Source organism: Sardina pilchardus, chromosome 4, assembly GCF_963854185.1.
Source record: "Sardina pilchardus chromosome 4, fSarPil1.1, whole genome shotgun sequence".
NCBI lineage: Eukaryota > Metazoa > Chordata > Actinopteri > Clupeiformes > Clupeidae > Sardina > Sardina pilchardus.
Window position 1 is genome coordinate 15,614,477 of NC_084997.1, and position 27,230 is coordinate 15,641,706.

Consider the following 27,230-nt stretch of genomic DNA (forward strand, 5'->3'; position numbering starts at 1 on the left):
CTTCCTGTGGTTGCCGAACGAACACACACACATAGGGAAGGGACGGTGTAGCGAGGCACGAAGCTCCGTGCGTTGATGTAACGGAGCTGGCCGCCAGCTGCTGTAAATGCGTTTTGTTTATGAATGCTTTCGCTGCTAGCACCGTCGCCCGTTTTCTCCCCACTCGGCGGGGCAGCAGCTGCTACGAGCCTCACTGGCCGCAGATAGCGTCTGTGGAGCCGGCCATGGCCATGGTATAGCCGGGGCCCAGAGGACTTGCTTTGCAACTGGGAAATTCATTGTTGATACCGAGATCGCATCGCAGAGGAACCTCTCGCAGCTGGCAGAGGGGTAGTCGATATTTTGTTGCAATTCCGGAAACCTAGCTCGTGTAGCGTTTAGGCCACACCAACCTATACAATCTGGTCATTCTAGCGGGAGTTTGGATGTTTCGTTTCAGCTGACCAAGATATGGCTGTTCTTAAACTCGTTGATCAGGTAATCTTTCGTTTTATTTCTCTAGTATCACCCCATTCTGTCTGAAAAGCTGTTTGCTGTGCGTCCGTTGCAGTGTAATGTAGGCTATGTCTAGAAATCACAATACCCTATGCGAATGGCTTGCTTCCCCCCAAAGTAACGTTTGCTAAATAATTTATTGCACAATAAATAGCTCCCCAGACCTAAGAGCAAATTTCCTGGTGCCGTGGGTATAGCTGCGCATCACCACTCGAGGTATGCAGGGCATCTGAAATCATTTCAGGGGACTCTGCACAACAAAAGCCTTCAACGACACGACTTCATGCACAACGCCATACAAAACTAAACGAATTATGTAGTGCATGTGTTGTTTAATCTCTCGAACTGCACAGCAGTTTTTTAAATGATGACGACATATTCGCTGGGATTTCCTCCGCTTCTTCCATGAACCTAGCCCGTGGCTAACGTTAACGTTGTGTCATAAACTTAGTGTTTCTTTATTTGTATGCACTATGTTAAGGTTTTAGGTTATGCAAAATGTAGTTATAGCCTGTTCGACTGGGTTTGGTAAAGATGCAGACTTACAGGCTTCTCCATAGCCCACGGGATGCTTGAATCACGAACAGATGGCCTACTTAGACTATGTCTACTCTTTATGCAGGCTATAGCGTATGTAAATGTGGTCTTCCTTTTTTCCATTTAACTTTCCAAGCCAATAAGGTTAGTCATTGCCGCCTCAAGGATAGCCTAATGTTTAGGCCTACCAAATAAACCATTTCACAGTTGACTTGGCTAAAAATATTCTGAACAGAAGTTTACAGATAATATAGGCAAATATTATAAGGAAAATATGTCAACTCTGTTGCTGTGCTGTGTCATCAGAATATCCACACAACCTGTTTTGGAGTCTGACTACGAGGAGGATATGGAATTTAGCTTGGTTAGCTGTCATTTGTCTCAGCCAGTCACGGAACAGTAGAAATAGAACACAAGTTAAAAAGACAGCTGAAAGATTTGACTCGATAAGATTCTAATCTCCACCCTAAAGGCAGAGCACCCTATACGGACAGAACAATTCACAGCTCACATAGCAACCTACCCAGAAACTGCAAATGATGTCGCCTAGCTGCATTGCTCTGTCTCATTGACCTAACTTGATAATTATCTGTCACAGTGGTTACTCAAATGGGAGTGTCATCATATTTGAGTCAGCATGATGCCTGTAGTAATTTTCCAGCTAACAAACCTGCATGTATGTGAAGTAGCTTTGTCTCCATTCTCAGAGTTATTTTTGCATAATTGTTTATGCTTGTATATGCACAGAGGAATGCAGCTAGTGTGTCTGGATGGTCGTGCTGTTTGTGATCATTATGTCTCCAGTCTGTGGCAGTCTGCTGGTTCCCAGAGAGAGAGAAAAAAAGACAGGAAGTTGTTCAATCTGACATCCCCCATCTTCCTCTGATCCCACTGGACCTCTTGAGTTCACAAAGTTGAGGGAGAGAGTGAGAGAGAAAAAGAGAGAGAGTGAGAGAGAGAGGGACAGCAAGAGGTCGAAAGAGAGTGCTCTGTGTAAGTATAGGCATAATGTATGCCTACTTCCTGTTTTTTTGTAGTTTTTTTGCTTGATATTTTTGTACTGATATCGGCGCCTCTATTTTTAACACAACAATCCACACACAGACATACATTCTCACACACACACACACACACACACACACACACCCACACACACACACACACACACACACACACACACACACACACACACACACACACACACACATTCTTATATGCACACACACACACACACACACACACACACACACACACACACATACATCCACACAAAACCACAGAAACAGTCTATCTCTCACTCTTCCTCCCTGACTCTGTCCAGGGTGCAGGAGAAGTTGAGGGTAAACACAGTCACGCGCAGTCAGATTTTAATCTGCAATTCATTTATAGCGGCCACCATCAGCAGCTTCTCATTTATGTGCCGCTAGGCCTGAGCGAGCGAGCAAGCGAGTGCTTCCATGTGAGAGAGAGAGAGAGAGAGAGAGAGAGAGAGGGCCCTCAATTGGTTCCTGAGTACCCAACTGTGAGGAGATGACACAGGGGGGGCTGGGTCTGTAGTGCCCTAATTGTTTACAGTAAAGAGGAGAAAAGCCTCCCCCTGCTCATTGGCCGAGAGGGAAGTTCTGCTGCACGTCCATTGGCCCCCCAGGGGTGGCAGAGAGAGAGGGCTGTTTTTTTTTTTCTTTCTTTGAGGCAACAATGAGCTCAGTGTTTGAGATTTTGGATTTTGCCAAGGAGGTCTTCTGCAGCGCTGGGGAATGTCCTCATTTGTGATGGGCTGCACAGAGCCTTCAAGCTCCAGCTCCCTCGAACACCCCCCCCCCACCTCCTCTGCATGGCACTGCCCCCCATGTCTCCAGCTCTATTATACAGACACCAGTGTTGTCACGGTTGGCCACAGCCAGCTGTTCTGATCCCTTGTAATGGTGTGTGTGTGTGTGTGTGTGTGTGTGTGTGTGTGTGTGAGTGTGTGAGTGTGTGTGTGTGTGTGTGTGTGTGTGTGTGTGTGTGTGTGTGTGTGTGTGTGTGTGTGTGTGTGTGTTGAAAAGGAGACAAAAGGGAGCTAGTGAAGGCGTGAGTGGCGAAGCAGTGAGAGAGTCTGGGAGCTGATGGGAGTTTGGCATGCTGTGCCTCAGCTGAAGTCTCCACAACTTCTCCCAGTAGACCACTGTGTAGTTTCCCACATGGGAATCGCTGTGTAGTTTGACGCATGGGAATCACTGTGTAGTTTTTACCTTTGGGATACTCTCACCGCTAATCAACTTTAAAAAGGACCCCATATATCCTCCTGAGTGCCAGATCGGCGTCATCACACCAAAATCAGTCCTCATGTTTCATGGCAGAAATGAATACGTTTGTGCCGCTAATGATGGTACAATGACACAAGCCTCACCTTTACATGCGTGTCTACCATTAGCCACTTTTCTCCCCATGTTCACCCCCCCCCCCTTCTCCCCTTTAGTGGAGGCCAGTAGATGGGCCTGATGAGATGAACCTCATCCTTACATGTGTGTGTCTAGAGGTGCCACTTCTCTTCCCCATTTTCTCCCCACTTCTCCCCCCTCAGTGGAAACCAGTAGATGGCCCGTCGTTAACAGGCCTCTGCCCCATGTTCATTTGTCATCGCCTCTGGTCTCATGAGGCGGCTGGCTTTTGGCCTGAATGTGTGCATCTCATGTGTTAAGCGGAAGTGAAAATGCGCCCAAGCTTCCTCTTTGTCATCTCCGAAAATGCAAAAGAAAGTAACAGGAAGTGTGTGTGTGTGCGTTTGGCAGTATGTGTGTATGTGTGAGTGTGTATTTGTGTGTGTGTGTGTGTGTGTTTGTCCCCTTCTGAGGTTGTGTTTTTGTGTGGAGGGGGTTGCTATGGGAGCTGCAGGCCCCTGAAGTAGGTGTGATGGTCTCCCTTTTGTCCTCTTGAACTTCAATGGAAGCTGGATATTGAATAGCTTTCAGGGAGACAAATATCATTACACAAACCCTGTGCAAAAGCACCAGTGGGCACACACTTGCGCTAGCATGTGGTTCTCGGTAGTTCCTGTTTAAACTGTGCTTTTGACAGAGTTTCTGTCATCTTTCTCCAAGTCATGAAGTTACACTAAAAAATGTACACATTGGATGTATAACTGTACACTGACAGTCTATCTGACTCTGTTGTGGTGTTTGCAGTATGCGCTTCATGACTTCCTGTTTGGCACTGCCTACAACAAGGCTTTACTGTCCTTGTTTCTCCGAAAGCCTAGAAGATGATGATGACGTGTTAGATGAAAAATATTGATAATCTCCACCCCCATGGTGGTATGTCTCTGGTTTTGAGGAGAAGTTTATGAGACAGGAAAGCTGTGTTTTGATGGGAAAGATAAGCAACTTGCTTGAAAACAACACACCATGCCTTTCTCCATGTTTTGGTTGTCAAAGAAAAAACAGTGTGTGTTGGGTTGAAAGCTGCATTATTTCTGAAATGGAGGAATTAAACATTATGTGAGAATTATGGGGTCATATTCACACGCCAGACGTTTTAAATGATATTGTACATAAAGTGTAGAGTAAAAATATTATGGTGTATTTCTATGTAATGTTAAAAGCATCCTCTTGTTACAGTTACTGCACACAAAAATCTCTTGTAACCTCTGCTTTTTATCCCCTGACCTTATCTTTACAATAACATATGAAATGCAAATAAGAATGGCAATAAAAAAACCTGACGTTCCTGTCTGTGTCTCTCTGTCCATCCAGCCTCCTCTAGTCCAGGCCATTTTCAATGGCGACCCTGAGGAGATTCGCATGCTCATCTACAAGTCTGAGGACATCAATGCTCTGGTGAGCCCTGCTTTTTATAGCCTTCACCTTATCTTATCCTGACACATCAGTTCCTGTCTTGTCGCTGAAGGGACCCCGATGGCAGGAAAAACAAAGTGAAGTCAATGGGTTAACAAGAAGCTTAGTTCTATATGAAAAAAATGGAGGAATGCAAGGCTAGTTTGTGTTGTGGTTTTGTTTGTGTTATTTCTGAATGGAATATTTTGTCTAGCGGGGTTTGCCTGTCTTTGGGGAGAATTGTCTCATTGTCCATCCCCTGGGTTGATTTGAGATAGGAGCCCTCAGTGTTGTTGGGAATACTGGTGGTCGGTCAGGTTTGGGATTTCAGGGTTCACGGTCACAACTGGGACACGCTCGCTATCAGCTAAAGCCATCTATGCCAGAGGCCCAGTTGTGTATCTCTTTGTAGTTTTTTGTTTTGTTTATCTGACGTCTGACTGACGTTCTCTTTCTCTCTGTGAGAGGAATGGTCAGCACATTGTGTTCTGACTAGAGTGATAAATTATTACGTGGTAACAAACCTTTAGGCCCTATTGTCTGATCTCAGTGCAAACTGCCATTGCTGTCAATGTCCTTGTCTGTATTCAGCTATATATATCTATCTATCTATCACTCTCTGTCTCTATCTCTCTCTCTCTGTCCCTTTTCTGTCACCTCATGCTTCCTCTCTCGCAGGACGCAGAGAAGCGAACGCCGCTCCACGCTGCGGCTTTTGTCGGCGATGCAGAGATCACAGAACTGCTCATCCTGTCTGGTGAGAACCTGTTTCGCCCGTTTGAAAAGCCTCCTGGTCGCTGCTGCAATGTGATAAAGTGCTGCGGCGTCTGTACAGCTGTGGCAACAGGAGCTAGCTACTATAAGAGGCTCTCCCTGTATACTCTCTGTAGCTTATAGCCACTAGTATTGTCCAAAGTTCAGGATTAAGTCGTGAACACGAGTTTGTGGTCAGCTGGAAATGAGTGTGTCTGTTGTAAGCAGCGCATGTGCGTGCTGGTAGGGGCTTATTGAAATATCCGCAGAGGCACTGCTATCTACCCTCACTCTGCTTATTCAAAGTGGTCTCTCTCTCTCTTCTCTTTTCTCCTCTCTGTCTGTCTGTGTGTCTGTCTGTTTCTCTCTCTCTCTATTCTCCTCTCTCCTCTCTCCTCTCTGTCTGTCTGTCTGACTGTCTGTCTGTTTCTCTCTCTCTCTCTCTCTCTCTCTTTCTGTCTTTCTCTCCATCCCAGGAGCACGGGTCAATGCCAAAGACAACATGTGGCTCACTCCTCTCCACAGGGCTGTGGCATCCCGTAGTGAGGTTGGTTTCAAAATCTCATACACACACACACACACACACACACACACACACACACACACATGCACACTGAGGGACACACACATACACACACACACACACACACACACACACACACATGCACACTGAGGGACACACACATACACACACACACACACACACACACACACACACACACTCTCTCACACACAAGCACACACACACACACACATACACACACATGCTCTCTCACACACACACACACACACACACACACTCACTCACAGAGAGAGGAAGACGCTCACAAGTACACTCTTTTTCTACTTTTTGCACAAGTGGAACTCAGGAAGTGTGTTACTCACTCTGAAACCAAAGCTGGAGAGGAACTTAGCTGCTCAGCACTACGAGGAGCTCTGCTGAGAACCACACCGACACAAAGATCCCTTTTCATTCACACCAACTGGGGAAGCACAGGAGACTAAAAACGAGACAGTGAACCGATTAAAACGTCCTCATTGAAATTGAGCGTATTTGTCATTTGGAAAGTAGGTGTAACATGTAAAATGTCAATATGTAGGCCCGCTTTGCAGAAAAAAGTTTTGCATTGCAGTAACTCAGGTACAGCTCCACTGAAGCTACATCCATAATTACTTTCTTCAATTCAAAGACACTCCTGTAGAGCTATGTTACTTTAGACAAGTAAACTATTTTGTCTTTCATATAACAGTTTTATTTTATGAGTGAATGCGACGACAGTATTCTCCCTATCATGGCCCCCACTGTTCAGTACATGGGTGGTAGGCAGGTCTCAAGGTGCTATCTCTGCCTACCGGAAGATTTTAATCAGGTTATCTCAGCTGTAGACACAGCTGATGATAAGAATGTTTGAAATGCGACTTTGAGCCAGACGTCCTTCTCTGTGTTTTGATATCTTTATATACATATCGTTATGATTCAAGTAGAAGGCTACATGCTCACATGATGCGAGGGATACATTGCATGAGTAATATTTGAGGCACCATGTACATTTTGGTGTTGGTAGAGTAGTGGAACATTTTGGTGTCTTGAAGCACAGTGCCTATACAAAAGTATTCACCCCGCTGGATATTTCTCCCTCTTATTGCTTATCTTATTTACAAATGGAAACATGGTCAGTATAATTTGGTGTGTTTGACAAGAATTTACAAAACAAATCCCTTAAACAGATTTCTACAAAGATCATTTCTTTCTCTGTGTTTTGATATCTTTATATACATATCGTTATGATTCAAGTAGAAGGCTACATGCTCACATGATGCGAGGGATACATTGCATGAGTAATATTTGAGGCACCATGTACATTTTGGTGTTGGTAGAGTAGTGGAACATTTTGGTGTCTTGAAGCACAGTGCCTATACAAAAGTATTCACCCCGCTGGATATTTCTCCCTCTTATTGCTTATCTTATTTACAAATGGAAACATGGTCAGTATAATTTGGTGTGTTTGACAAGAATTTACAAAACAAATCCCTTAAACAGATTTCTACAAAGATCATTTCTTTCACTGTGTTTTGATATCTTTATACATGTTTTGTATGTATTATACACTATGGTATAATGTATTATACTGAAAAGTTCAAGTAGAGGGCTGTGTGTGTGTGTGTGTGTGTGTGTGTGTGTGTGTGTGTGTGTGTGTGTGTGTGTGTCCCAGGAGGCCGTGCGGGTCCTGATCCGCCACTCTGCTGACGTGAATGCCCGCGACAAGAACTGGCAGACACCGCTGCACGTCGCTGCCGCCAACAAAGCGCTCCGCTGCGCTGAGGTCATCATCCCGCTGCTGAGCAGCGTCAACGTGTCGGACCGCGGGGGTCGCACTGCCCTGCACCACGCCGCTCTCAACGGCCACACCGAGGTACCGCTCCGGCAGTAACAGTAGTCATGCACTGCAGTGGCCACTCGTGTTTGTTCAGTTCAGGACACTTCCACTGGACTGTAGTCTGTGGGGAACAACAGACAGGCATCCCTGTAGCCTTTTCGTTCACATGTGGTTGTAACGTTTTGGTGGCTTCTTGGGTCCTGTCATGTAGTCCTCTGTCTAGATGTACGCTGGTGATGTCACTGATTAGCTGACTTGCTGGCTGAATGGTTGCACTAATTAGGATCAGCTGGTTTGGTGAATGGTTGGAACAAAATAATGTAGCAGGAGTTTTCGACCTCTGTGGACAGACAGAGAAGGTTCGTGTTCAGGGTGTTTGCCTGTCTGCAGTGTAACTTCAAATTCTAAATCTATCTTCCCTGGATGCCAGAGTTTAAAAGATCATGTAAACCAAAATTGTGGGTTTGTTTGGAAACACCTTGTTTGGCTTGGCTCCGGTAAAAATAATGTTCTGAAACTTTGTTCTAAACTTCGGCGTCACTTGATGCGTGTCAGACGCCACCAGTGGGAGTTGGTCTCAACACAGGTGTGGCCACTAATTAGCTCATCTATTTGGCTGAAGAGTTGTGCTAATTAGAATCAGCTGGCTTAGAGAACAGTTGGAGACTAACGTGTGGTAGGACAGTACTAAGGGGCAACAGATTGGGTACGTTCTCAGCACTGTCAGTCGACCTGCCCGCAGCATTGGAGATAAGAATATACGGCCCATTTTCCCATGATTTTTAAACCTAATTTAGTATACTATGGTATAGTATGCTATGGTTTCATTTATTCAGATTTGCCTTGGTAGTTAAGGACACCTTTTTTCTGTGATGTGACAAACTCAGACCACGTATATGGTGTACTGGGACTTTAAGAAGAAAAAGGTTGAATTTCAATGAATTACATCTTTGGTTGCATGGATTTCAGCAAGCAGCTCCGTGGTTTGACATTAATTTATCTGCTGTTGATGGATTAGTTTGCTCTGATTTGCGTCAGAGGACCAGGTTTTGTTATCGGATTTAGTTCTCTATCTGTGTATTTGATGAAAGTCAGCACAGATTCAGCCGAGTCACTTTTTTTTAATCCTGGTCTGGAGGCTCATTTTAACTCATATGAGCGTTGGTAGTATGTGGAATGTACATTTAACCTCTTTATATGGAAAGACACTCCTTTGGGTGATGCGTTTCTTTTCAGTGGACTAGATCTCTCGGATTCATGTGGGCTGATGCTTTGTCATCTCTCGGTGGATTCAGAGCAGTGTTGTAATAGAAACTGGGACCCACCCACGACCACGTATGCGTAAACATACACACACAAGTAAATACACCTATGCACATTCACTTGAGCCCACACAGACTCACTCATGTATCCTCAAATAGATAATCTCTGTCACACACACACACACACACACACACACACACCCACACACACACACACACACACACACACACACACACACACACACTTAAGAAACAGGCAGACCATGACGCATTCTGACTCACAACTGTTCGCCTGCTGTGCCTGGTCCATCAGCCCCTCACACTCTGAGCTTCTTTTAGCTTTCTCCCTCTTTCTCTTTTTCTCTCTCTTTTTTCTCTCCTCCCTCTCTCTCTCTCTCTCTCTCTCTCTTCTCTCTGTCACCATTTCTTTTTGCCACTCTCATTTTCCCATATTTCTGTCTTAGATGGTGAGCCTGCTGCTAGCTAAAGGCGCCAACATAAATGCCTTTGATAAGAAAGATGGCCGTGCACTTCACTGGGCTGCATACATGGGTAAGTGGCTGGGAGAAAGGAGGAGATATTTGTTTTAGTTAGCACTCTAAGGATCAAATTCAAAGTAATTAAATGGCCAATACCTGTACCAAATTTAGTTCCTACTGCATTATTGTTTTACTTACCATTATATTGTTAGATATAGATGTCAACAATAACATCTATATTAAGTATCATAGTTTTTTTTATAGCATAAAGTACAAAAATATCCTTTATGTTATTTTTGCCTAAGTGCAAACAGATACAGTAGCCTCAAAAACACAGTAAGTTACTCTGCAGTCTGAGAGAACAGAGGTCTTGAGTATTGACATCCCTGGTGATGATGGTCACTGATGATGGTCATGATGATGGTGACTGATGGTGCTTGGCTGAAACAGGTCACCTGGACGTGGTGTGTCTGCTGGTGAGCCAAGGCGCGGAGATAAGCTGCAAGGACAAGCGAGGCTACTCCCCCCTCCACGCTGCCGCCTCCAACGGTCAGATCGCCGTGGTCAAGCACCTGCTCAACCTGGCCGTGGAGGTAGCTGAAGGAGCTGTGTGAACATATTACACTCATACAACACGAGGGTTACACCCACAATAGATATGCACGTGGGTATGTGCACACAAGACAAGTGTATATTTGTAAAGGAGTTATGTACATGTAATCCCCTCAAACACTAGCCAAATAGATGTAGTCTGACATCCTAAAATAGACATCTGCATACAACATATAGATGCATTCACACACGGTATATATGTGAATGCAGGCTTTTGCGCGCGTACACCCACACACCCACACTCACACACACGCACTCACACACACACACAAACATGCATATGTATACAGTCACAGTATGCTATTTGTGTGTACATACAGCACATACAAAGCCGTGACTGCTAAGTCTTTACCTTATAACTCCTCCTTTGCCCCTGCTGAACGCGCCTCTCCCCGCGACCCTGGACGACACGCAGATCGACGAGGCCAACGCGTTCGGCAACACGGCGCTGCACGTGGCCTGCTTCAACGGGCAGGACGCGGTGGTGAGCGAGCTCATCGACTACGGCGCCAACGTGAGCCAGCCCAACAACAAGGGCTTCACGCCGCTGCACTTCGCCGCCGCATCCACGCACGGAGCCCTCTGCCTGGAGTTCCTGGTCAACAACGGAGCCGACGTCAACGTACAGGTGAGTGGCATATGGGTCAATTTTGACCCCCTGGGTGGGGTACCTGCGAGTGTGTCGTGCTGTTAATAAGTTCATGTTGATCCCTGGGTGGGATGCCTGTGAGTGTGTGAGCTGACTCAAGGCATCTATGGAGGCGTGAAAAAAACAAAGTTGAATCCACACACTGAGCTCCAAGTTAACTGTTTTTAATCTTTATGATTAAAATGTTTGGATGTGCGCGTCTCCTCATTCAGGATTTGCACCTATGGAGTTATAAAGTAAAGTTATTCACTGTGTAGTGCACTATGTAGTGGATGATGCACTATACGGTGAATAACCCCCCTAAAGTTATTCACTGTGTAGTGCACTATGTAGTGGATGATGCACAATACGGTGAATAACTCCCCTAAAGTTATTCACTGTGTGGTGCACTATGTAGTGGATGAGTAGATGCTTGGGACACGGTGGTTGGCGTGCACTCCTGTGGTGCATGTTTGTCTGGGTATTGGGTAATGTCCTTATTTGGTGACCTTGCAGTCAACTTCTGTTTGCCAAATTCTCCTCTTGCTGAGTCTCATTCTTCTTCTCCCTCCTCCTTGGCCCTCATCTCATGCTGTGAGGTTTTTAGCTGTTGTTGTGTTCTCTCATATTTCTCTTGGATGGCCTCGTTGTAATTGTGTCTTCTCGCAGAGTCGTGATGGGAAGAGTCCTCTCCACATGACTGCTGTTCACGGGCGCTTCACGCGCTCCCAGACTCTCATCCAGAACGGTGAGATACGCTCGCGTTCGTTTGCACAGTGCACTTGCCCTGGTCATAGGCCCTGGTCCATGATAGTTGATGTAGGAAAGGAAATGCATTTTTCTTGTCACAACAAGGCCATGATTAATAATGCTAAAAAGAATAATAATGAATAAATAAAAATAGTCATAATTATAGAATAGTATGTTATATATGGTATACATATATGGTGATGTGTGCTCCAATCGTGCACATAGTTAATATGAAGTGAATGAATGAGTATATTATATGATGTGTGATGTCAGGCGGGGAGATAGACTGCATGGACAAGGATGGAAATACTCCTCTGCACATTGCTGCCCGCTTCGGCCATGAACTCCTGATCAACACACTCATCACCAGTGGAGCTGACATCACCAGGTGTGTGTGTGTGTGTGTGAGAGAGAGAGAGAGAGAGAGAGTGTGTGTGTGTGAGAGAGAGAGATCAATGTATAGTTGTATTATCTTGCCATTAATGTGTTTATAGATCTGTTGACATGCCATTCATGAGTATGCAAGTTTCCCCCACTAACCTGTGCTTTATTTAATAGATCTGACCTGTAATTATAGGAGAGATATTTTAATTGTGATCAGCGCTGTATCAGTGCCGCAGCAGTACTGTCACCCTCAGGGTTTTAAGGAACTCCCAGTGGATGAGTTTTTTTTTTTTTTAACAGAATCTGTTTCTGTTCTTGTTCCCGTTTTTAGGCGAGGGGTGCACGGGATGTTCCCCTTACACCTGGCGGCGCTCAACGCCCACGCTGACTGCTGCCGGAAGCTTCTCTCCTCAGGTACCAGGGGTCAGTGGGGTCAACCTGCGGTGAAAACTGCCAAGGATTTTGTTTTCTTAACTTTCCGTTGGCTATCAGCACATCGAGGAGGAGGGGCTGATTTTTTTCATGTAGAGCTCAAATAAGCCACCGGGTTTGTGTTGTAGGCTAATCTAAAGCATTTCTTAATAACGTCGATAACAGTTCTAATATGTATTTCTTGTGTTGAAATGGCAGCATTACTGAGACTACCAATACTGTGTAAAACTGAACAAATATAATGTTAGTGATGGAATCCGACTCTGACTCCTCTGTGACAGAAACGTCTTTGCATATATTTGTGTGGGTCCGGGGCAACCATTTGATCTTTGTCTTCATCTATGTGCAACAAATCTCCTTTGACTGCTTTGTCTGTGTATACCCCCTGTATCACCAGCAGTTTAGACTGTGATTGTGTCTGTAGGGAGAGAGCACTTGTCCTTGTGCGTCTGTCGTGATGAGTTTTTAGCACGTCGTCTTGCCTGCAGCACCTCGTACATGCCTGTGTCTGTTCCTGTTCTCCGTTGAACTTTTTCCCCTTCTGCACTAACACCCGTCTCTCTCTTTCCAACTCTCTCCCTCCCTCTTTCTCTCCCTCTCTCCCTCCCTCTCTCTCTCCCCCTCTCTCTCTCTCTCTCTCTCTCTCTCTTCGTCACATGTCCTGTGTCCTCCTCTTCCTCCTGGTCTGGCTGTGCACTGTGGCTGTCTGTTTGTGGGGCTCTCCTCCTCTTCTCCTCCTCCTCTCCTCTCCTCCATGCCCTCCCTCCATCCCTCCCTCTGTCCCTCAGGGCGGAGGTATAGCATAATGTGCCCCCTCAGTAATGACTCGGTCCTGTCTGCAGGCTTCCAGATAGACACCCCCGACAGCCTGGGGAGGACCTGTCTGCACGCAGCGGCAGCTGGGGGGTGAGGCCTACTGTGTGTGTGTGTGTGTGTGTGTGTGTGTGTGTGTGTGTGTGTGTGTGTGTGTGTGTGTGCGCCTGTCAGAGAGAGAGAGAGAGTCTGTGTGTGTGTGTCTGTCTGTCTGTCAGAGAGTGTGTGCATATGTGTGAGCGTGTGTGTGTGTGTGTGTGTGAGCATGCATGTGTGTCTGTGTATGTGTGTGTGTGTGTGTGTGTGTGTGTGCAAGAGATAGATGGAGAGTTCGAGGGTGTATGTGTCAGTGTGTCAGTGTGTCTGTACTATTTTGATGGGCTGCCATCAATCATGTTTAGAGTACATATTTTATTTCCAATCCTCATCCTCTCTGCTCCCCTTCACCCCCCCCCCCCTCTCTCTCTCTCTCTCCCTCTCTCTCTCTCAGTAATGTAGAGTGTGTGAAGTTGCTCCTCAGTAGCGGTGCTGATCACAACCGGCGAGATAACTGCGGCAGGTTAGTGGACATGTGTGTGTTTGTGTGTGTGTGTGTGCATGTGCGTATTACTGTGTATCAGTATCTTCTCTGTGTGTATTTTCTCTGTGTGTAGATAACTGTGACAGGTGTGTGTGTGTGTGTGTATGTGTGTGTGTGTGTGTGTGTGTGTGTGTGTGTGTGTGTGTGTGTGTGTGTGTGTGTGTGTGTGTGTGTGTGTGTGTGTGTGTGTGTGTGTGGTGTGTGTGTGTGTGGTGTGTGTGTGTGTGGTGTGTGTGTGTGTGTGTGTGTGTGTGTGTGTGTGTGTGTGTTTTTTATGTGTGTTAGTGAGTGTAGTTCCTGTGTGTGTATATACAGGTGGGAATGAATGGTAATATGTAGGCAGGTGCCGAGCATGCTGTGACTAAGAGCACAAGGGGAATTGAGTTCTGTGCACAGGGAACATCAAAGCCCACAAAACACAGAAACTCCGGCCCTCATTTGGCTGTGCTGTGCTATTTCCGTACGCCCTGCTTTGCTTTGTCACGATGAGTGAGTGTGAGTGCGAGTGATCAGAGCAAAGACGAATTCACAGATTCAACATTTTAATCCATTTAAAAAAAAAAACTCGAAACTACACTTGAAACGTCTCAGTGTAGCTTTGATGTTCATGTGTGTGGACAAGTTTATGCTAGAGGGTGTGCATTTGTTGTCCACATGTGTGTGTGTGTTTGTGTGTGTGTGTGTGTGTGTGTGTGTGTGTGTGTGTGTGTGTGTGTGTGTTCGTGTTGACCATATGTGTGTGTGTTTTTGTTTCTTCAGGACCCCTCTCCACTATGCAGCTGCCAATCGTCACTTCCAGTGCCTGGAGACTCTGGTGTCGTGTGGCACCTGCATCAACGCCACTGACCAGTGGGGGCGCTCTCCCCTGCATTACGCGGCTGCCTCTGACCTTGACAGGAGGTAAATTCAGACAGATGACCTTTGACCTTTGTGTCCAAAGGGCTGTTCTTATGTTTTAACCGTACGGCCCACTCTGAAATGCCACGTCTCTCTCTCTCGAGCACACCGTGGTTTATGAGGACTGTAATGTGTGTGTCCCTGTAAGGCCAGCGCTTCTCTCAATCTGTTACTCCTTATGACTGTAACTACCACATAAACAGGTCAGCTATAACTACCAACACACAGGTGACAGGGTCAGCTATAAGTACCAACGCAGAAGTGAATGGGTTAGCTTTAATGGGTTGGCCTTTTTTATTTACATGTAAACATCTAGATGTATGGCTCGTCACAGTGTTTTGGTCCGACCTACAAGAACCCACAACAGCAGCAGGTATATGTGGTTCCCACAAACACGCACGCACACACACACACACACACACTCGCTCTCTCTCTCTCTCCATATCAAGAGACTCTCTAAACCAGTAGAGGGCTTGTCTAACCTGCTGTTGCCACGGCAACTTAAAGCTATTTTTAAAACTCTGTGTGGAGGGATACAGCAGTGCTTTTATTTTTAAACAGAAACAGCTGTTGGGCCACATGACCAGCAGAACAAAGGGCTGAAGGCCCTAATTAATCAGGGCTATGTGAAACTCAATTTATTAGTTTTTAGTGTCAGAATTGATTGGCTATCCAATTAAATTCAGACTTGTGACAGCTAATTCAGAAGAGACATTTTAAGGAGAGTTGAATCTCTCCCTGTTGTAGTAGTACTTGGTAGTAAATCATTAATTACCAGTGCACACCACTTTGCATTAAACCCATCTGAAGATGTAGCAGAAGCAGCGCTGCACTTTTTAGCATTTAAAACAAATATCATAAAACCTGCTTTATGAAATGCTACAAATACAAGTTCAAAAATGCATAATTATGTGTCTGCCACTTCGGAAATATATTGTATACTTAGCTATCGTGTCTCTCTTGCTACATTGTAAAATGCACATTGGTGCTTGTGTTTCCATTTACACATATAGATATTGAGCTACTCTTTAATATGTCTGTAGGAGGACTGTAATGCATGTCCCTATAAGGCCTGCACATATCTATTTGTGGAAAGACTGTAACTATGGACACATAGGTGCATACATACAGTACATCAGCTTTAATGGGTTGGCTAATGAAGCTTTTATGTCTTTTATGTGTGTAAACGTGTTCCTGACTCTGTATGCTTGCAGGCGCCGTGTCGTGTTAGAACCAGAGAGTGACGGGGTCCAAGCTGAGAAGGAGAAAGAGGCTGCACTGTAAGTTCAACTTCTCTTGTCGTCTCTTCTCTTCTCTTCACTTCTGCTCTTTCTTGGCTTCTTGCCTTTACTTCTTTCCTTTTTCTCTTCTCTTCTCTAAACTTCTCTTCTCTTATCTCTATAAAGTAGACGTATTTCTCCTTGTCCTTCTCTCTTTCTGTGTATTTGGTCCCTCAGACTCAGATAAATGGTTGCTGTTATCTGCAAGTTACATAACAAGTAGTTTGAATGCAATTAAACCAACTCAGTGCTGTCCACCAATAGATAGATTTGCATCTGCCTTGGGTGCTTATGTTTAGTGTTTATGCACACACACACACACACACACACACACACACACACACACACACACACACACACACACACACACACACACACACACACACACACACATATACAGTACACACACACACACACACACATACACACACACACACACACACACACACACGCATGCATATGCACACACATGCGCACACACACGCACATACACACACACACACACACACACACACACACACACACACACACACACACACACACACACACACACACACACACGCACATACACCCACAATGGTGTGTATACACACTGAGGCGCCTATTTGAGATGGAAACTATGATTAGCTGTGTGTGTGGTTGCCTAGGTGCCTAGAGTTCCTGTTGCAGAGTGGTGCTACGGCGTCCCTGAAGGACAAACAGGGCTACAGTCCAGTCCACTATGCTGCGGCTTACGGCCACAGAAACTGTCTGAAGTTGGTGAGAAACTGTGCACACACACACACACACACACACATGCATATACACATACAAGTGGGGGAATATGTGGGAATGTGGGATATATGTATTTTATTGCCACTGCAATAATGACATTTATTCAATCTTTACCATCTGCGCTAAAAAGTGGAAATGGATAACTTTTACCATGTATAAGTGTAGCCATAAACACTAATTACACATATAACAAAACTGCTACAGTTGCAAAATGTGTAGTCTGTACCTGTTTTGTAATGGTGCTCCATCTGCTGGTCAACACTGGCATCATTCTTTATCCTTGTAAGAAAATTAATCAAAATAGCTGCATGGCTCACCAAAGTTAGTTTGATTTTTGTTATAAAAAGAACTTTGTCAGTGTCAAGAAGGCTTGCTATTATTGCACTGCATCCTCTGATGTTGCTCTCATTTATAAAAGTGAAAAGCGATAAAAGTCTGTCGCCCAAAGGGATGTTTACAGTCTATTTTAAGACTAGTTAAAAATATGAGATTTTTCCTCCCAAAACATCATGTGTTTCAACTCTTTCATATGTAAAAACAGCCTGTGGTGTACTTATGTGTTGTAATAAAGTATGACGGTTCCGTAACTGTTCTCTGTGCGTTTGTAGCTTCTGGACCGTGATGAGAACCACGAGGAAGACACGGACGCCTCGGCATCACGGAGTCCCCTACACCTGGCCGTGAGTGCTCACACCTGCAGAAAAACCTAGATCCATGTCTCTGCCTAGTGTGCTCTAGTCTAGACAAGCACAAAGGGGCCATATCAGTGGTATAATGAATGGATTATGCACATTAAGAAGCATCATCTGCAATTCTACCAGCAATTATTTTGTCTGCATTCATATTTATTTTTGATGTCAGAGTTCTTACAGCCTACTAGTTGTGGTTTTAAGCTTCCGGTTTAATGAACCTCTGTCTGTATTTGCATGCGTTTTGCCTGTGTGCTGTATTTGCATGCACTCATGTGTGCTTGTGTTTTGCTACGTGTGTGTCTGTGTGGGCATCATAACTTCCATTCAAAACTCAGAAAAAGAGGTTATTATGAGTACGAAATCACTTCTCATACTGTTTATTGATGATATGCACCCTATCTATCAATCAAAACAAATAATTGAAGTGTGTGTGTGTGTGTGTGTGTGTGTGTGTGTGTGTGTGTGTGTGTGTGTGTGTGTGTGTGTGTGTGTGTGTGTGTGTGTGTGTGTGTGTGTAGGCATATCACGGGCACGCGCAGGCTCTGGAGGTGCTGTTGGAGCGTCCGTGCGAGGTGGACCAGAGGAACGATCTGGGCCGGACGCCGCTGGCCCTGGCAGCCCTGCGGGGTCACACCGACTGCGCCCTCACTCTGCTCAGCCACGGCGCCTCGCCCAGGAGCACCGACACGCCCCGCGGCCGCATGCCCATACACCTAGCAGGTGACCACACACTAGTATTGTACTCATACACCTAGCAGGTGACCACACACTAGTATTGTACTCATACACCTAGCAGGTGACCACACACTAGCGTAGTATACTCATACACCTAGCAGGTGACCACACACTAGCGCTACATGCCCATACACCTAGCAGGTGACCACACACTAGCGTAGTATACTCATACACCTAGCAGGTGACCACACACTAGCGCTACATGCCCATACACCTAGCAGGTGACCACACACTAGCGCTACATGCCCCATACACCTAGCAGGTGACCACACACTAGCGCTACATGCCCATACACCTAGCAGGTGACCACACACTAGCGCTACACACCTATACACTTAGCAGGTGACCACACACTAGCGCTACATGCCCCATACTCATAGCAGGTGACCACATACTAGTGCTACATGCCCATAGACCTAGCAGGTGACCACAGCGCCTACTTGCCTAGTCATGGGTCTGGCTACCCAGAGATGTACAGCTGTACAACAAAGGTGCAGCACTGCAGCATGTACTGCAGGACAAAGATTAAAAATTGAAATGAATGTAACCTGCAAAATTATCCTAATATGTAAAAGAATGAAGGTCCGCTTTCCGGTAGGCCACATGGATTAAGACAAGACTGTAAAAATGTCCTCATGTGTAATAGGTTGAAGGTCCACTTTCTGGTAGGCAACATGGATAATGTCCTCATATGTCAAAGGAGGTGCCAGGAGGTGTCTCCGTCTGACCTATACATGCTGGTGTTTTTGTTTGTATGAGCTCCTCCTGCCCACTGAGTGTCCCATGGCAGTACAACTGCTTCATTTTTCAGCATCATGCTGGCAAAGTGAGTCATGGAACTAAATGGAGAGCCACGCTGAGCTTGTAACTGGTGGCAGACAACTTAACAAGGCCATCAGCTGACCAGCAGCAGGCCATTACTGACTCGTTAGCTTCTGTAAACACGTCCTTCCTGAAAGGGAGATATGACGTGCGATACAAGAATGGATCAGTTTGTTTCTGAGTGAAATAAAGGAATAATATTAGAATGCCGTTTTGGCAGGAAATAATTCTTGAAGTTTTTTGCAAATGTGTTAATTTTTTTGGCTGATGTTTCCTGTGTGGTGTGGCAGTGATGAATGGACACACATCCTGTGTGCGCCTCCTGCTGGAGGACTCTGATAACGCAGACCTGGTGGATGCGACCGACTCTCAGGGACAGTAAGTGCAACTCCACCCATTATTAAACAGGGTTTCCACTGTTTTTTTAAGTCTTGAATTTGATCACATGGATTTTAGGCCTTAAAAAGTTTTCAATACAATAAGATAATATGTAGTTGGTCTGAAATTCTGAAATATCTAGGTAGGCCATAATTATGTAAATGCTCATTCAATGCTACTTTTACAGTGGTCATGTTATGCTTTAAAATTATTTCTCCTGCAGTGGTTCAGCATTGTCGTTTTTTCTATTAATGGTTCAGATATATGAATAATATTGTGTGTGTGTGTGTGTGTGTGTGTGTGCAGGACCCCTCTGATGCTGGCCGTGGCAGGGGGACATGTTGACGCCGTGTCTCTGCTGCTGGAGCGGGAGGCAGGAGTGGACCTAGCCGACAACCAGGGCCTCACTGCTCTCCACCTGGGGGTGAGTCCACTCCTTCATCTCTCTCTCTCTCTCTCTCTCTCTCTCTCTCTCTCTCTCTTCCTCTCTCTCTCTCTCTCTTCCTCTTCCTCTTCCTCTTCATCTCTCTCTCTCCTTCCCTCTCTCTCTCTCTCTCTCTCTCTCTCCCTCTCTTTTTCCCCCAAACATCATTTATGTCTGAGTGCTTGATGGAGTGCTTGCCAGAGGGAGGAAATGGCAAGTAATTGAACTCCGCTTGCTCTCTCTCTCCCTCTCTCATTTCAACCTTTCTCTCTTCTTTTTTCTCTCCTTTCTCTCTACTTTCTCTCTTTCTGCCCTCAATTATATCCTTTTGATTTTCTCTCTCTCTCTCTCTCTCTCTCTCTCTCTCTCTCTCCGTCTTTCTCTCCCCCTCCTCCCTCCCACATGACTCATTTGTTCTCTTCTTCTTCCACTCCTCCTCCTCCTCCCCCCCCCCCCTCCCTCCGGTCCAGTTGCTGAGCGGTCAGGAGGAGTGTGTCCAGTGTCTGCTGGAGCAGGAGGCGTCGGTGCTGCTGGGCGACTCCCGGGGCCGCACGGCGCTGCACCTGGCGGCGGCGCGAGGCCACGCCTCCTGGCTGAGCGAGCTGCTGAGCATCGCCTGCGCCGAGCCGCCCCTCCCCCAGCCCTCCGCCTTCCGCGATCACCACGGATACACGCCCCTGCACTGGGCCTGCTACAACGGTCAGAGAATCACACGTGGTGGTGTTTACCAAGTCTGAGCCTTAGCGTTGGATCACGTGTAATCAACTAAACGTCAGCAAGCATTGCATCGCACTGCCAGTCCGCAGATCTTTCTTTGAATATTTTTTAGAAGCATATAGTATGTTGGTACAGTGCATTGGCACAACAGGCAAATGTATGTGGATGGAGATCTACGGAACACCATTTCTAACTTAACATCATCTCTGTCCCTGCCCCCCCTCTCTCTCTCTCACTCTCTACCTGTCTGTCTCCCTCTCTCTCTGGGCTCCTTTGATGTGGTGAACGTGTGTCGTGTCTCAGGCCATGAAAGCTGTGTGGAGGTGCTGCTGGAGCAGAAAGGCTTCCGTAGTTTCGATGGGAACCCCTTCACTCCTCTCCACTGTGCTGTGTGAGTACGCCATCCTCCCCCCAGTGTCACCTCACCTTATCTCAGGATCCCTCTCCAAATAATCCGTTTTACTCCCGCCCCCCCCCCCCTCTCTATCAACTTTCTACACCTTCTTCTACCTGTGGAACATCCCATTGTTTTCTCTTCTGTCTCATTACCTTCTACCCCCTACCAGCTATCGCTCTATTTAAAGACCATTGCATTATTTCTAAGTGTTTGAATTTGCTGTCATTTCTCTGTGTCTCTTTGCCCTCTGCCCCCTACCATCTACTGAATCTCTCTGTTTAAAGACCATCTCATTGTCTCTTGAGTGTTTTAAGTGTGTTCTGTCCTCTCACTCTCTCAGGCTAAATGACCATGAGCCATGCGCTACTCTGCTCCTGGAGGCTATGGGCTCCGACATCGTCAGCTGTCTGGACGCTAAGGGCCGGTACGTGTGGCGTAACTATGACTTTTATCCGGATAGACATTTTCAACAAGAAAAACAAAAACAATGCTGATCTTTCTATTTGTTCTATTTTGTACCCAAACTATATCCGCTACATTAACATGACATATGGAATGTTAAAACGAAAAGCAACATAACAATTTATTTGCCGTAATGCTGTACTTAATTGTCTTATTGCAAAGGCATTTACATGTCTAGAATGTACCTCAATATTGCAAATAACAGGGGAGCTACTGGAATATTACTATCCATGTAAACGTACTCACTGACACTGATAATGGAACTCTCTTGAAATGGTCTGTAGAGGGGTACAGTTAGTGTGGTCACCTGACGGAGCACGACATCAGACCTCCATCTCTCTGTTTCCCTCAGGACTCCTCTCCATGCGGCTGCGTTTGCGGGGCATGTCGACTGTGTCCAGCTGCTCCTGGCCCATGAAGCTCCTGTGGACGCCGTGGACCAATCAGGACTCAGCGCTCTGATGATGGCGGCGGAGAGGGGCAGGGTTGGTGCCGTAGGTACTGTATCACTCCCCTCAGTTACTCTCTCTCTCTCTCTCTCTCTGTCTCTCTCTCTCTCTCTCTCTCTCTCTCTCTCTATATATATATATATATATATATACCTTCATTGCTTGATCCCCATACTTTGAGTCTAAAAGTTGATTGGTTGTTTTCTCCTGCAGAGGCTCTGCTGACGAGCGTGAAGGCCAACCTCAGCCTGACGGACCGGAGTGGGAACACAGCACTCCACCTGGCCTGCAGCAAGGTGCGTGTTCTCCTGCACTGTGATGACTGGACAGTGGGCAGCCTTGGATGACCACAGACTTTAGTCATTTGTGTGTTGTTCCACAAATCAATGGGTTTAACTTCCCTGAAAAGCACTATGTACCTAGCCTGACGAGCCAGACCCACATCAAGATGTAGGGTCTGGACACTCACCGTAGACAGGGCTCAATCGGAGGGGTGGGATAAACAGTTGTCTTTCAAATTCCCTCCCCGCAATAGGATAACGCTAAACGAATCATCTTCCTGTTTTCAAGTAGCAGGATGCGTAACCTTCCCTCTCCACGCAATAGGATAACGCTAAACGAATCATCTTCTTGTTTTCAAATAACAGGATGCGTTACCGTCGCAACTTCTGGTCGCATGTCAGTCACTTATGTTAAGCCCACCCACTGACTCTATACATGCTGCGATTGGCCCGCTTTTATTTCTCCATTTCTCAGCTCCTTGCTCTACGGAGCGTTGCTAGACTGCCCCGCCAGCCAAACTACATTGCATTGCTGCCGCTAGGGGCGTCTAGATTTCTAGGCTACTATGTACCAGCACTATGTGCATTTCTTGAATTTCTCCTTGGGGACCAATAAATCTATCTATCTATCTATCTATCTATCTATCTATCTGTCTGTCTGTCTGTGTGTCTGTCTTTTTCCAATAGTCTCTGTTTACAGTATAGTATGGATAAAACCAGTCCCTATAAAATTACTTGGAAATGTGAGTGTAAGTTTTGAATGTGATGAATGTGGTGTTTCTAATGAAGTGCTTGTGTTTCAGGGAAGGGAGGACTGTGCACTGTTTATACTGGAGAAGCTGACGGAACCCTCCCTCATCAGTGCCACTAATACTGCCCTGCAGACGTACGTGCTGTCTCAGCTGTCAATCACTCTTTCACTGCTTGAAATGACTCACTCAAGCTCTCTTTTAAAGAGACATAGCTACCGTGCATTTACGGGTTGAATGATTTTGCTGTTTATTTGAAAGAATCTCTCTCTCTCTCTTTCTCTCTCTGTCTCACTCGGTCTCTTATAACCCAGTGATATCAAAGTTCTCTTAATGTTTCTTGGAAAATGCAGAAAGAAGAAGTATACACGTTTAAATGAAGTGATCCCTAAAGCACCACTCTCTCTCTCTCTCTCTCTCTCTCTCTCTCTCTTCCTCTCCTGTCGTAGGCCTCTCCACCAGGCAGCGCGCAGTGGTCTGAAGCAGGTGGTCCAGGCGCTGCTGTCCCGGGGGGCTAGTGTGGAGGTTCTGGACGAGAACGGTACGTCCTGCTGGCTGGCTGGCTGACAGCCTCACGCTCCTCTGCCCTGCCTCCGGCTGCCAGTGGGCGGCTGAGAGTGTGAACTCTCGACCCCCTCTAACTGCATGCTTGTCTGGCTGCCTCGAAGGTTTTCCAGACGTCCGAGTGCATCGCTGTTGCCCTCTCCTCCTACCGCCCCCCCCACCCCCTTTTTCTCCCATTTCTCATTTCTCAAAACCTGACTTGAAAGAGAAAGAAATTGAAAAATGCAACAAAAAAAGAATCAAACATTTTTCAGTCAGTGTGTTGGCCCTGCGCTGCAGGCCAGGTCTGCGTGTTGTGTGTGTGTGTGTGTGTGTTGCATCCTCCACAGCTGTTTGTTGTTTTGTTTGTTTTTCGTTTGCTGCTGTCTCGTCGCGTCGGCCTGTGTACTAATGGAATGCTGCCTTCTCCTCCCCTCCCCTCCACCCCCCCACCCCCGCACTGTCCTTTGTCTCCGTGCCTCCCCCCTCTCCCCCCTTTTGGTTTCTGGCTTTCCTTTTGCTCCCTGCCTTGGGCTTTTTCTTCTCTCTCTCTCCCTCTCTCTCTCTCTCTCTCTCTCTCCCTTCCTGTCTTTCTATCTATCTCTCCCTCTCTTTCTTCCCTTCTCTCTCTCTCTCTTCCCCCCATTCTGTCCCTCTCTTTCCTTCCGTTCTCCCTCTTTCTCTTCCTGTCTTTCTTTTCTTCCCTTCCTCTCTTTCCCTTCTTGTCTTTCTATCGATCTCCTCTTTTTTCCTTTCTCTCTCCCTTCCCTCTCTCTCTCTCTCTCTCTTTCTCTTTCCCTTCCTTTCTTTCTGTCCCTCCCGTCCTCTCTGTCCATCTCTCTCTGCCCCCCTAGGTCTCACTCCTGCTCTGGCTTGCGCTCCAAGCAGAGAGGTAGCCGACTGCCTGGCACTCATTCTGGCTACCATGATGCCTTTCTGCTCCCCTTGTAGTTCCGGAGCCCCCTCCCCAGGTGCACTCCTGAGGATGCTGCCGCTGCCCACCAAAGCTGGCCACCAGGGGGCGCAACGCAGCCCACGCAACCGCTCCGCTGGACCCTCCAGCGAGGGCACGACGGAGAACGACTCCGACTCGGAAACCTTTTGACCTCCGGAAACCCTCAACACCCCCCCCTCCCCCAACCCTTAACAACAATATCAACAAGAAGTACCAATCCAGACCCTTGTTCCCCACTCTGTGTGGTTTTTTTTTACGTCACTTGCCTCTTACGTTAATTTTAAAAGTGTGCAGGATGAGTAGTTTGGTTTTCATTTCTGTTTGAGGCAAGATAGAACACGGTACAATCCAGTTTGATAACATCTAGTTTTTTTTTTTTCAAAGACATTAAATGTTTTTATTTTTTTGAGTGAAAAAGAGAGATGTAGATTGTGAAGAAAGTTGTAGAAAAAATGAGTGAACTTAACCAAATATTGACATTTGCCAACATATTACCACATGCAGTGAATACTGGGCATGGTTTGATTTGCCATGTTTCTTCTAGCTTGTGGATTGTCTAAGCACAATATCAACTAGATTTTTATTCATCGGACCAGAGCTAACAAAACCATGTGTTTGTGCAAAATTTGTACCTGTTTTTTTTTTTTTTTCTCAGGGTAACGAAAGCTTATAATTTTCACACGGATTAAAAAAGGAAACATCAAGGTGATGATCAAAATGATATGAAGGAGAAAAAAAAAGCTGTTTAGCACATCAAGAAAAAAAAAATGGTGCAAATATCAACTGGGTGTCAAAGCTTGATCTGACTAGATCATGGGTAGCGAACGGCGTCCGCCTCAAGATATCCTCACCTTTAGTCTTCATCAGGGACCGTTGAGAGATGCAGTGGAACATAGACAGGTTTATTATCCTCCTTAGGACTGTGTGTTAACGAGGGCCCGAACCAGGCCTGTATTTCATGATGTGCTCTGCTGTCCTGTCCTGCCAGACCTCCGTCAAGTACTTCAACATCAACAAGTATTTTAGCACTTAAAAAAAAAATGTTGACAATTCATTTTGTATGAAATGTAAGATGTTTTTTTTTGTATAAACTGGCAATACTTGTAACTATCAAGCCAATCTGACACAGGTCCTGCTACTGTAAAGGATACAGTATGTTTGTATAATCAAGTGTCAAATGCCCCCCCCAGCCTGGCTCTTGGGGAGCTGGCACGGATCCGGCCCGTGTCTGGGCCTACAGTCTGGCGAGTGACTTTTGAGGCTCCGTGAATCCCTTAGTCGCTAAAAACACTCCTCTGTCCACTGACAGTGTTATAACTAGTTACACAACTAGCTCACATTATGCAGGTCGACTCTCTGTCGTGAGTCTGGTGTGAAGTGAAGGTACTCTTAAGGGACCACTTGAATGCAGATTCCTTAACGTTACACAATGGTACAACAACTGCCGGCTCTTCAGCGCGAGGAGGAGGAGGGCGGTGAAGGGTTGAAACGGGAACGCGTGTGTGACCGAGACCTCAGCTACTCCCTCATCATGCTCTCCTCCCTCTCGTCCCGTGTCTGTCTTAATTCTGGTCATTCCTTGGTCGTCAATGGGAACGTCTTAAAACTTGTCCAGTGCCTTGTTATATTGATTTTGTACTTTAGTTCATGTACTTGGAAAGAGAGCGAGAGAGAGAGAGAGAGAAATATTTGAGCTTTCCTTTACCTGACTGAGGTGTTGTTAATGCAATGTGAAGAGGAGAAATAAGAGCTGGCATGATTTAAGATTGGCCCACTCAGTTTGTCAAGTCAATCAGCTGAAACTCGCCTTACTATATCGGCATGTTTTCTATGTCAAGTGATGTGTGCCAACGTGTGTGTGTATGAGTGCAATACACCTTACAGAGCTAGGTTATTTTCTGTGTGCTTGTGTGTGTGTGTGTGTGTGTGTGTGTGTATGCGATATGTGTGTAAAAATGTTGTATTTTCACTCTTAAACCCCTTTCTCTTGCACAGATTGAAATACCACTTATCCTTTTTTTATAGCAAAAAGCACAGAAGTTGTTACAAATTTGATAAGATAAATATGATGAATATGACATGTTGAGTTTATGAAGTGGTGTGATGCAGATACTGAGTGCGGGTGGAACTAGCAGTATTATACCAGAGAAAGCTTTTTTTCTTTTTGCCATTTGTGACAATCTTGTGTGTACCAGATGTTCATGCCAGTTCCTGATGCAGTACCAAAATGCTGAGGGCTGTTTGTCAGCTGAGGTTTGTGTTTTATAAGTATATAATGATATTAAAATTTGATTGAACTAAATGTCTGTCTTTGACCAAATGTCTGGCTGCTGCTGACGTGTTTCATCCTGGAATGTCTTCCCAGCTTTGTCAGGACACGCTCTTTTTGCTAGTCAGGGAGAGCTGCTCCAGCTCTGTCAACAGTTGGAAGATTTTGCATAAAGCTGCAAAGCTATCGCCAGTTTAATGCAAATTTGAGATCACTCCATTCAGCAGGTGTCATAACTAATATACTTTTTATATTAGTCAGTCTTGCATGACTGAATGTGACCATGTGAATTTGATTACGAACCATCACTGTGTAGAAAATATACATGTTCCTGTTATTTAATTGGCACGAGCAATTCGTTATCCTTGTCTGAACTCTTCCCTACAACTTCTTGTGTGATTTATTGTATATTAGTAGATTTAGATTTAGGAAACAAACCTTGTCTAGCATTATGAACTCCAACTACATGCCATTCATGTAATAATTCA

The 27,230-nt window shown here is 45.8% G+C and overlaps 1 protein-coding gene across 6 annotated transcripts; it reads left to right on the forward strand.

The window, feature by feature from the left end:
• On the forward strand, positions 1-27,063 carry ankrd44 (ankyrin repeat domain 44). Of its 6 annotated transcripts, none has more exons than XM_062534325.1 (29): positions 1-477; positions 4,767-4,850; positions 5,526-5,604; positions 6,077-6,147; positions 7,814-8,014; positions 9,705-9,792; positions 10,170-10,312; positions 10,747-10,959; positions 11,629-11,707; positions 11,983-12,097; positions 12,425-12,507; positions 13,314-13,431; positions 13,829-13,897; positions 14,678-14,818; positions 15,132-15,188; positions 16,030-16,095; positions 16,743-16,854; positions 17,478-17,549; positions 18,080-18,281; positions 19,409-19,496; positions 19,803-19,920; positions 20,391-20,619; positions 20,941-21,028; positions 21,375-21,458; positions 21,849-21,994; positions 22,159-22,241; positions 23,030-23,112; positions 23,425-23,516; positions 24,373-27,063. In XM_062534325.1, the coding sequence occupies exons 1-29, from the start codon at positions 451-453 to the stop codon at positions 24,621-24,623; spliced, it is 3,282 nt and encodes a 1,093-aa protein (XP_062390309.1). In that variant the 5' UTR covers positions 1-450; the 3' UTR covers positions 24,624-27,063. The 6 variants fall into 6 exon arrangements, with proteins under 6 accessions (XP_062390309.1, XP_062390308.1, XP_062390311.1 ...); XM_062534324.1 differs by having other exon boundaries at positions 10,170-10,311; positions 10,710-10,959; XM_062534329.1 differs by having other exon boundaries at positions 2-477; positions 13,368-13,431.
• Positions 27,064-27,230: the final 167 nt, after the last annotated feature.

What these genes read in the sequence shown, in the direction of transcription:
- ankrd44 (XM_062534324.1), top strand. Translation starts at nt 451, where the DNA reads ATGGCTGTTCTTAAACTCGTTGATCAG. An exon ending in AGAACCCACAACAGCAGCAG is followed by an intron (nt 15,189 to 16,029) that starts GTATATGTGGTT and finishes GTATGCTTGCAG; the next exon opens with GCGCCGTGTCGTGTTAGAAC. An exon ending in TCACTGCTCTCCACCTGGGG is followed by an intron (nt 19,921 to 20,390) that starts GTGAGTCCACTC and finishes CCTCCGGTCCAG; the next exon opens with TTGCTGAGCGGTCAGGAGGA.